The 11,087-nt window shown below is 41.4% G+C and overlaps 1 protein-coding gene across 3 annotated transcripts in view; it reads right to left on the bottom strand.

The window, feature by feature from the left end:
- Positions 1 to 4,975: 4,975 nt before the first annotated feature.
- FER1L6 (fer-1 like family member 6) overlaps positions 4,976 to 11,087 on the bottom strand; it is a 175,765-nt gene continuing 169,653 nt past the window's right edge. For all 3 annotated transcript variants that reach the window (XM_070382444.1, XM_005891962.3, XM_070382443.1), the window contains exons 40-41: positions 10,030 to 10,130; positions 4,976 to 8,289 (exon numbers count right to left, since the gene is read on the bottom strand). In XM_070382444.1, the coding sequence (XP_070238545.1) occupies positions 8,106 to 8,289; positions 10,030 to 10,130 (285 nt within the window). In that variant the 3' untranslated portion in view covers positions 4,976 to 8,105. The remainder of the gene's footprint in view (positions 8,290 to 10,029; positions 10,131 to 11,087) is intronic.

The raw sequence follows: 11,087 nt of genomic DNA, 5'->3' as shown, positions 1-11,087 counted from the left end.
TACTGTGCTTGAAAGGACTTTAATGAGTCAGGGAAGGATGGAATGGATCTTACCTTTTTCCCTGAGACAATTGTTGCTTGAGAGGCTGAACAACAAATGGAAACATCTTGTTCCAGAAAGATGTGGAGCCTCCTTCTTTCCATACACCCATGTAATCACCCCATCAGCTTTCAAATCTCTGTTGAAATGGTTTTCAAATTGAGCTGAATTAAAATACCAGGGTAATGCTCAGTGTGGCAGACAGAATAGTGCTTCTGTCTGCAAAAAAAAAAAAGAAGAAAGTCCAGTCATAATCCCTAGAACCCATGAATATGTTACTTTACTTGGCAGTAGGGTATTTCAATGGAGACGAACTTGGGCAAACTCCCAGAATAGTAGGAGATGGGGAGGCATGGCATGCTGCAGTCCATGGGGTCCCAAAGAGTATCAACAACAACAGGGTCTTTGCTGATGTGATTAACTGAAGGACCTTGGGGTAGGGAGATTATCTAGGATTATCTGGGTGGGTCCGATGTAGTTACACAGGTCCTTGAAAGCAAGACAATTTCTTTCTACCAAAGAAATGCACAGAGGGATGTAAACTTGCTGGCTTTGACGATGGAAGAAGGGGCCACAAATCAAGGAATGCAGGTAGCCTCTAGAACAGCAGTCCCCAACCTTTTTGACACTAAGGACCAGTTTCAGGAAAGACAGTTCTTCCACAGATGGGGTGGAGGGGGATGGCTCAGGTGGTAACACCAGCGATGGGGAGTGATGGGGAACAGCAGATGAAGCTTCCCTCCCTCGATCGCTATTGCTCATCTGCTGCTGTGCGACCTGGTTCCTAACAGTCACCTGACCCATACAGGTCCACAGCTTGGGGATTTGGAAACCCTTACTCTAGAAGGTGTAAAAGGCAAAAACCCAGATTCTTCCCTAGGCCCCCAGAAGGGAAAATGAGCACAATAAAGGACAGAAATGGTATGGATCTAACAGAAGCAGAAGATAATAAAAAGAGGTGGCAAGAATACACAGAAAACCCATACAAAAAATATCTTTATGACCCAGATAACCACGGTGGAGTGATCACTCACCTAGAGCCAGACATACTGGAATGCGAAGTCAACTGGGACTTAGGAAGCATCGCTACAAACAAAGCTAGTGGAGGTGACGGAATTCCAGTTAAGCTATTTCAAATCCTAAAAGATGATGCTGTGAAAGTGCTGCACTCAATGTGCCAGCAAGTTTGGAAAACTCAGCAGTGGCCACAGGACTGGAAAAGGTCAGTTTTCATTCCAATCCCAAAGAAAGGCAATGCCAAAGAATGTTCAAACTACCGTAAAATTGCCATCATTACACACACGAGCAAAGTAATGCTTAAAATTCTCCAAGCCAGGCTTCAACAGTACGTGAACTGTGAGCTTCCAGATATTCAACTGGATTTAGAAAAGACAGAGAAACCAGAGATCAAATTGCCAACATCCATTGGATCATCAAAAAAACAAGACAGTTCCAGAAAAAAACATCTATTTCTGCTTTATTGACTATGCCAAAGCCTTCGACTGTGTGGATCACAACACACTGTGAAAAATTCTGAAAGAGATGGAAATACAAGACCACCTGACCTGCCTCTTGAGAAATCTGTATGCAGGTAAAGAAGGAACAGTTAGAACTGGACATGGAACAAAAGACTGGTTCCAAATTGGGAAAGGAGTACATCAAGGCTGTATATTGTCACTCTGCTTATTTAACTTGCAAGCAGAGTACATCATGTGAAATGCCGGGCTGGAGGAAGCACAAGCTGGAATCAAGATTGCTGGGAGAAATATCAATAACCTCAGATATGCACATGACACCATCCTTATGGCAGAAAGTAAAGAAGAACTAAAAAGCCTCTTGATGAAAGTGAAAGAGGAGAGTGAAAAAGTTGGCTTAAAACTCAACATTCAGAAAGCTAAGATCATGGCATCCAGTCCCATCACTTCATGGCAAATAGATGTGGAAACAATGGAAACAGCGACAGATTTTATTTGAGGGGGGCTCCAAAATCACTGCAGATGGTGACTGCAGCCATGAAATTAAAAGACACTTTCTTCTTTTGTAGAAAAACTATGACCAATCTAGATAGCATGTTGAAAAGCAGAGACATTACTTTGCCAACAAAGGTCCATCTAGTCAAAGCTGTGGTTTTTCCAGTGGTCATTTATGGATGTGAGAGTTGGACTATAAAAAAAGCTGAGTGTCAGAGTTGATGCTTTTGAACTGTGGTGTTGGAGAAGACTCTTGAGAGTCCCTTGGACTGCAAGGAGATCCAACTAGTCCATCCTAAAGGAAATCAGTTCTGAATATTCATTGGAAGGACTGATGCTGAAACAAACTCCAATACTTTGGCCACCTGATGCAAAAAAACAGACTCATTGGAAAAGACCCTGATGCTGGGAAAGATTGAAGGCGGGAGGAGAAGGGGATGACAGAGGATGAGATGGTTGGATGGCATCACCAACTCAATGGACATGAGTTTGAACAAGTTCTGGGAGTTGGTGATGGATAGGGAAGCCTGGCATGCTGCAATCCATGGGTTCACAAAGAGTCGAACACGACTGAGTGACTGAACTGACCCCCTAGGCCTCCAAGAGGGAAGGTAGCTCTACTGACATCTTGATTTTAGCTCAGTGGGCTAAATCTGATGGACTTCTGACCTATAAAACTGTATGATAAATTTGTGCTGTTGTAATCCACTGGGTTTGTTGTAATTTATTACAGAATCAATACAAAAGAAATACACTTGGGAATATTATGGGCTGAAAGTTTTTCACTCCATGTGCCAGAACATTTCTAAAACATAGGTCTGATCATCTTTCCTCACTTCCAGGTCCAGTTAGACCCCACATCCTGCTGGTTCCACCTGTAGAGATAATATTTATGACACTAGCTCCTATCCTTCAAGAACTGGCTTCATGCCAGGCATGTGCTAGACATGTGACATACCTTTTCTCCGATTTTCACAACTCTTGTCAAGTAAGTAGTCATTCCTTTATATCAGATGAGAGAACTCAATGAGACTCAGAGATCAAATGACCTGCCCAGATAGGATACAGTCAGGATTCAAACCTTCCTGTCCTCCTTTGCACTTATCTTGGGTGCCAGAGATAGGGGTGGTGGTTGGGGAACCTCACCAATGTTCCAGAATCTGGGTCCTCCTGTCCATCCCATGGCCATGGCCCTGACACTGGTCCTCTCACCAGGGTTTTGGCTCATGTCATGTGGCATGTGTCATGTGTTCAGGCATGTCTGACTCTTTGCTGCGACCCCACGCACTGTAGCCTGCCAGCCTCCTCTGTCAATGTGATTTTCCAGGCAAGAATACTGGAATGAGTTGCCATTTCCTCCTCCAGGGGATCTTCCCCACCCAGGGCTCGAATCCGTGTGTGTCTCCTGCATCGCAGGCAAATTCCTTTCCCACTGAGCCATCAAGAAAGCCCAGAGTTTTGGTTACTGCTTCCTGAAAGGTCCCCTGGCCTCTGGATCTCATCTTCATCAGTCCATCATGCACTGCAGGGAGAGCAACTTCTCTAATACATTGACTGGTTCTTGTCACTTCTCTGTTTAAACTCTTCCAGGGGTCCCCACTTTCTGCTGCAAAAAGTCCAACCTTCTTGCTTGGCATTCAAAGCTTTTCACAGTCAGATTCTGAGTTCAATCTATCCTGCTCCATGATACAGACCCATCAACACCTGTTTTTCACCGAAATATGCCATGGTCTTTTCATCACCATATATGTGAACCTCCTTATAACACAGACAAGGAAAGTATAGATCAGAGATGTGAAGTTAGATGCCTTAGGTCGCAAAGCCTGAGTGAAGCAGAGTTAATACCAGACCCCAACTCCCCATTAGACCACCCTGGAGCCATTGAGTGATCATCTCAGATCCCTTCTCTTTCCTTCTTGGCCACAACTGCTGAGTGAAAATAACCATTCTCTCTTGTGGGAAGGATGATCTCCAATCTGTTCTCCACATGAAATAAAAATCTAGTTATTCTTTTCCACTTCTTAAAAATGCTCAATTTCCACTGCCTTTAAAGTGAAGACTGAAGCCTTTAAGGATGTGGCCCCTACATAACTTTTCAGCTCCATCTCAGGACCCTCTGCTTCTCACTTGGTACCCACTGTCTTTTGCTTCCTCCTACCTCAGGGCTTTTGCACATGCTACTTTCCTCTGCTAGCATGTTCTTCCTCTCCATCTTTCTTCCTGACTGCCAGACTGGCTATGAGTCCTTGTTGAGATGCTCTTTCTGATCCCAGTACTTTGCTCCTATTAAATCTATCAGTCTGTATTTATCTGGTTTTATGTAATTATTTGATTAATATCTTCTCTCTAGCAAACCCTATGCTCCTTTAGAGCAAAGATTTACTTTATCTAGAAGATTGTGTACTTTTGACCCAGAGTTGATCATAGCAATTGGAATGAGGATGGAACTCAATAGTTATCTGTTGAATTGAATAAACACCAACTGGCCCCAGCTGTGACAAAGACAGTTTAGTTTTCCAATTTCTATTCATGTGTCTTTTGAGGGAAAAGAGCAAGAAAGGCACAGGCCATTTCTATTACTGGAGAATTGGATATCACATCCAGTGAGTTGTTTCATGATGTTGTTGCTGGTATTCCATTTTGCTTAGTTAGTTTGAGGGGAAAGATTTAAATGTTGTTTTGAAAAAAAAACATAAGCAAAACCACTCTGAACCAGATTTAAGCAGTAAGAACAACTCTAATCCATCAAATGAATAGATTTAAATTAATTGACTCTGAGGGATGGGATGGGGAGGGAGGTGGGATGGGGGTTAAGGATGGGAAACACATGTACACCCATGGCTGATTCATGTCAATGTATGGCAGAAACCACTACAATATTGTAAATTAGCCTTCAATTAAAATAAATAAATTAATTTTTTTTAATTAAAAAAAATTAATCCCATTGAAGAATACAAGTAGGGACTCATGACAGTTTTTTGGGAAATGGGTATTCTGCTTTAATTTTTAAAATTGTTTTATTTTTTGGTTGTGCTGGGTCTTCATTGCTGTTTGTGGGCTTTCTCTAGTTGCGGTGATCAGGGGCTGCTCTTCACTGCGGTGTGTGGGCTTCTCGTTGCAGTGGCCTCTCTTGTTGCGGAGCACAGGCTCTAAGTGCATGGGCTTCAGTAGTTGTGGCTCGAGGGCTCCAAAGTGCAGGCTCAGAAGTGGTGCAGGGCTTTAACTGTTACCCGGCATCTTGCGTCTTCTCGGACTAGGGATCAAGCCCTTGTCTCCTGCGTTGGTGGGCAAATTCTTAACCAGTGTACCACCAGGGAAGTCCTAAATTTTTAAAATTCTTAAGCTGTAGTTCCTTTAAGGCTAGCTGTGCACAGTTGGCCTAGAACATTATTTTACTTATTTATTTTCTACACAGGATAGGCCATGAATGATAATCTATGTGTAAGACACCAGACAGAGCTGATTCCAAAATTATCTTCATTTACCATCGCTCCTCACACATTTCTTATAGCACCATCTGATCTGAAAGTGTTTCAAATACTTTTGCTTTTCAGCATTCAATATGACATCAAAGAAAATTTGAGCTGTATTTAACTTAGAAGAATTTTCCATTTTTATTGTTTTTATTGTGGATTGAACAATGTATATTGTTTTGTCAAGTGTTGACTTGGCATTTCACTGTCCAGAATCCAGCAGAAAGCATAATACCTTCCTCCCAAATCTGTGCTAAAAATAAAGTTGTTCTTTTGCTTTTCAACGTCACAGCAAACGTGTGTTGTGCTATTCCCTAAACTTCATCCGTGAAAAACACATTCCTTACTTAGTGCTCTTCTTAGACAAACCATAATCTAGAGATAAACAATGTCTTGAGGAAGTTCTGGATGCAAAATCCATGGTGACAAGAGGCTGCGTTTATCTTACCTCTGCTGTATCCCACTGCTCGGCATAAGGGACACTCAATAAATAGTTTTAAATGAAAACCTTTAAATTTATAATTGCTTATTAAACATTTGGTATTAAAAATAATGCATATTTATTTTAGAAGTCTTAGGAAAACTAGAGAAACAAGAAGGGAAAGAAAAGTAGCAGTAGCTACTTAAGGTGAAAGTGAAGTCACTCAGTCGTATCCAACTCTTTGCGACCCCATGGACTGTAGCCCACCAGGCTCCTCTGTCCATGGGATTTTCCAGGCAAGAGTACTGGAATGGGTTGCCATTGCCTTCTCCAACTGCTATTTAAAGATGACCACTATTAACACTTTGGCATATTCCTCCAAATATTTAATTTATGCACATGTACATATTTTTCCTTTTAAATCACTCTATACATAGTTTTTTAAAAAAATTTACAATGTACTCAGTGTATATATTCCATGCCATCAAGTAATTTGAGCTGTATCATTACTGATGTCTGTTATTTCACAATAAGAATGATCCATAGTTTATGTAACTAATTACACTAGGAAACATCGTCAATGCTTTAAATGCTCCAGTTTTTAGCACTTCAGAAAAATAGGACTTGTTTACTAAGGAGTGAGTGTCTAGGGCCAGAATTCAGGGTACAACACTAATACTTCAATCTTTGATGAATCAGGAACATTCTAAATGACTTCTCATGTGGAAGTAACATGCTTCATTTTACAGAAGTAACATATGTGTGAAGTGAAGTGAAAGTCGCTCAGTCGTGTCTGACTCTTTGCGATCCCATGGACTATAGAGTCCATAGCATTCTCCAGGCCAGAATACTGGAGTGGGTAGCCTTTCCCTTCTCCAGGGGATCTTCCCAATCCAGGGATCAAAGCCAGGTCTCCTGCATTTCAGGCAGATCCTTTACCAGCTGAGCCATGTGTAAGACTATCTAAAGGAAACAGTAGCCCCAGTGCTTCTGGTGTCGAGAGGGGAACCCCAATCCAGCTTCCTCCATACCACCAAATGGCCCCTCAAGAAATAAAGAAAAAAACAGTTGCCATACTTATTCGTGTTTAAGGCCAAACATTCCAATTCCTTTGTTTCCTATTTCGCCTGAGAACACTAGACCCTCACTTCCGCTCCCTGCTTTAGATGGGATGGCAGATCTACACTGTGTTACTTTGAAGATCAAAGAGTTAATTTAAGAAAAACTGACCCCATCTGACAAGTGCATTGGGTATTGTTTCTAAGACTGCTTTTGAAATTAATCTGTGCTTAAGAGTCATGACAGAACCTACCATATATGGTGGTAAGATTGAATAACGCGGATGATGGTTATTCACATCATGGTGTAGGGCTAGGGGGGCACCATATTTGGTGGGGATTATATATCTGACTAAAGAGAATTCCTACTGGTCTCATGGAGCTTCCCGTCCTATTCACACATACCCAGAATCACATTTTAATTCCCACTTGGAAATTGCCATATGCTAAATAAATATGCATAAATACAAATGGATTTCTCCAGAACTCACTACTACTACTGAGCATGTTCTACAAGCATTTAATGGAAAACCAGCAACATCTTTTTAGATGGGACTTTCAACGATGAAGTATTTTAAGTGGTGTATATAAAGTTTATTCCAAGCCAGCTTCTCAGCCTGAATAAGTGAATGTGTCCTGTAAATTGTAAGGATTAAAACAAGGTTAAGATATATGGGACAGGTTAAACATCTAGTAATTTGCTAAAATGCTTTTAGTTTAATTTGCAGTAAAAAAATTTACTTAATACTTAAAAAGAAGTGTTTCCAATAATATCTGAGACCTAGAATTAAACTTCTCAGAATAAAACCAATTATGGAAAGAAAATATTCACCTAAGTCAATTTAAGGTCACCAGTGACTACTATAGGGTAAAGGAACCATTATCTCATGCTGCCCATGGGCAAAACCATGCCTTAAGGTTTTTCAGTTGGAAAGAGGGCTAGCAGGGGTTGGAGCAGGGAGGGACAGTTTCTCTCCCATTTCCTCCAAGAAGAGCTGATGTGTCCTTAGTTATAGGGAGTGGCTCTTAGGTCTTTGGGTTTACCCAGTATGGTGCCTGCACAGAGCACACATTCCTATCTATTTACAGAGGAGGAAGAAGAGGGGATCAGCAGAAAGGGAGGGTCTGGATTCTCCATGACCCTCTACGAGCCCCCAACAATCCTTTGGCTGATGGCTCCCGGCAAGGTATAGATGAAGAGGACCAGGAAGATGATGAGGATGATCAGAATGAAACCGATGATGATGTACTTCTTGTAGTTCCTCCAGATGAGGTGGTACAGGCACTTGAAGGGGCTCACGAACCAAGAGAAGGAGGTGTTCGGGCGGCTGAGAAGGAAGCAAGAGAAGATCAGGGAAGGTGCCAGGTTGTCAACACATACGAATCTCAAGATCTCAGGAAGGATTTCTGACTCTCAGTTTTGTGAGGACCCACAACGAAAGGCCTGAAAATGGGAGAAGACCATGTTGTCTTCAAGCAGGAGCACGCTAACTTTTTATGTGATAATGATTCCTCATCATTTTAAAGAGTGGTCCTGAGGAGGGCAAGAGCCTAGTTAGAACCTAGCCAGAGAACTGAGAGCCCTCTGTCTGTCCTACCCTGACCAGTTCAAGCCTCACCTCTTCCATGAAGCCCTCCGTGACCACCCCAGTCCACAGTAATTCCTCTGGTTCTGAATTCCTGCCTCACTCATTGCTTGACCTACCCCCTTTTTGAACCTAACATGTGTTTTCCACACTGATAACTATTTTATGAATCTGTGTGCTCTCCCTAAACAGACTGAAAGCTTCCAGAAGGCAGAGTTTATATCTTACATTTCTCTGGTGTTCTTCAAAGTGTTTCCGACCATTATGTTCCCAACACTATGACAGATTAGATATAGGTGCAAAGAAAGGAACACCTACTCATCAGGAGACACTTGGGGTCCAGGGAGGAACAAGACAGCTGTAATTTGAGAGAGTAGTTTGTGTACATATTTCATATCTATTGATACATATGTTTACTTTTTTAACTTTTTTTTTTTTTAGTTTTTCTGATTTGGACCATTTTTAAAGCCTTTATTGACTTTGTTTCAATGTTGCTTTTATGTTCTGATTTTTTTACTACAAGCCATGTAGGGTCTTAGCTCCCCAACCAGGGATTAAACTCACACCCTCAACATTGGAAGGTGAAGTCTTAACCACTGGACCACCAGGGAAGCTCTGTATGTTTACTTTTTAATTGATATATAACCGTGGTTTAAATGGAATATGGTAATCCTTGCTTCTAGTAATTCTACTTCTGGAAATTTATTTTAAGTGATAATTTATAAAGGGGAAACATTTTTATCATATTACAATAATGGAAAAAGGTAGAAGTAAATTAAACATCCAACTATGGAATGGCAACCAACTTAAATATGGGTATCGAGTCTGTGAACAATTCCACAGCCATTAAAAAAAAATCCTCTGACAATTATGGCAACAAGGTAAAATTTTTAAGCCAAGGAGAAGTGAAATATGAAGATAATTTTGTATGCATGATTAGAGAAACACAAGGAAAAAAACTCATGTGAAACTCACATTCCCATACAAAATTACTGAAAACATATATGAAATTATTCTGGAATTGCTTATTTGGTAGTATTATGAAAAAGTGTCCTTTCCATTTGCTGGATACTGTGTAAGATTTTTGGAATATTTTTCAGTTATAAAACCATGCCAATAAAGAATCAGCCTGCAATGCAGGGGACACGGGAGACCTGAGTTCGATCCCTGGGTTGGCAAGATCTCCTGGAAGAGAAAAATGGTAACCCACTCTAGTATTCTTGCCTGGAGAATCTCACGGACAGAGGAGCCTGGTGGGCTACAGTCCATGGGGCTGCAAAGAGTTTGACACAACTAAGTGACTAAGCACAAACAAAACACAAAGAACCAAAAACTACACGAATCGGATAGTAGCTATTGACTCCTCCTCACTTCTCGCTTCTCCCAGAGGGATGTTTTGGAGAAATGCTTGCATCCTCTGATACGGGGCCCACAGAGGGCCCTTCCCGTGTCTGATCCCCTCATCCCCGTGACTTCACTCACTTGGGCTTGTCCAAGGGCTCTGGCTCCTTTCGGGCTTTTCCAACAGGATTTTTCTCAGCTTCCTCTGCCGTCACGAGGTGGAACTCGGCTTCAACCTTGCCCTGCACAAAGACAAAATTCTCAGTTTCTAGTCACAAAGAACTGCGGGGTGCGGGTTGGCGGGGAGGGCAAGGCCAACTTTGGAGAAGAAGTGTTATCATGTGGGATAATGCCAGGAAGGATTTTGCCTATCCGCTGCTTTATTATCGAGGAAATATCTTTCTGGTCCTGGGAGAAGCCATTTTTACGATGGACAATAAAAGTCCTGAAATAATGTTACTCAAGTTTTGTGAGGCGAGGGGGTCCCACGTGTACACATAGAAACACAAATTTCACTTGTAATCATTTAATATCTGTAGAAGCAATGTGAATTACAGAAAACAGAAAGGGGACTAATTACTTGAGTAGCAAACCCTTTTGAATCTACTACCATCTTTCTTCTCTGTTGATGGCTCTCAAAAGGAAGGACTATTTCACTTGTAATCATTTAATATCTGGACTATTTAGAAAACAGAAAAGTAATCATTTAATCTATCTCTTTCTTCTCTGTTGATGGCTCTCAAAAGGAAGGACTATTTCACTTGTAATCATTTAATATCTGCAGAAGTAATACGAATTATAGAAAACAGAAAAGGGGACTAATTACTTGAGTAGCAAACCCTTTTGAATCTGCTACCATCTTTCTTCCCTGTCGATGGCTCTCAAGCGGAGCTGGGTGTGTATGGACCTACGTTTGCCAAATGGCTTTTCTGTCATCTTTATTTTTGCTGTGCCCTCTAAGTATTTTAGAATTATCCTTTTATTCTAGCACTCTCTTCCCTTCTCTCCTCTCAGTGAGAAACAGTCTCTTTGGTTTGAAAATTGTGAATCATATGCTTCTTCAGAGCACCGTGCCAAAGTTATTGGCAGGGATATAAGTCGGGTTATCAAAGGATGAGACAGGACTTCTGTACAAGGTGAGAGTCATTCTTTCTTGTTCATTCACTACTTTTGGAGGCTCCCTGTATACCAGGCATTGT

Source organism: Bos mutus, chromosome 14 (assembly GCF_027580195.1).
Source record: "Bos mutus isolate GX-2022 chromosome 14, NWIPB_WYAK_1.1, whole genome shotgun sequence".
Classification (NCBI taxonomy): Eukaryota; Metazoa; Chordata; class Mammalia; order Artiodactyla; family Bovidae; genus Bos; species Bos mutus.
Note: the sequence above shows the minus strand (reverse complement) of the source record. Positions and strands in the feature narration are given on the sequence as shown.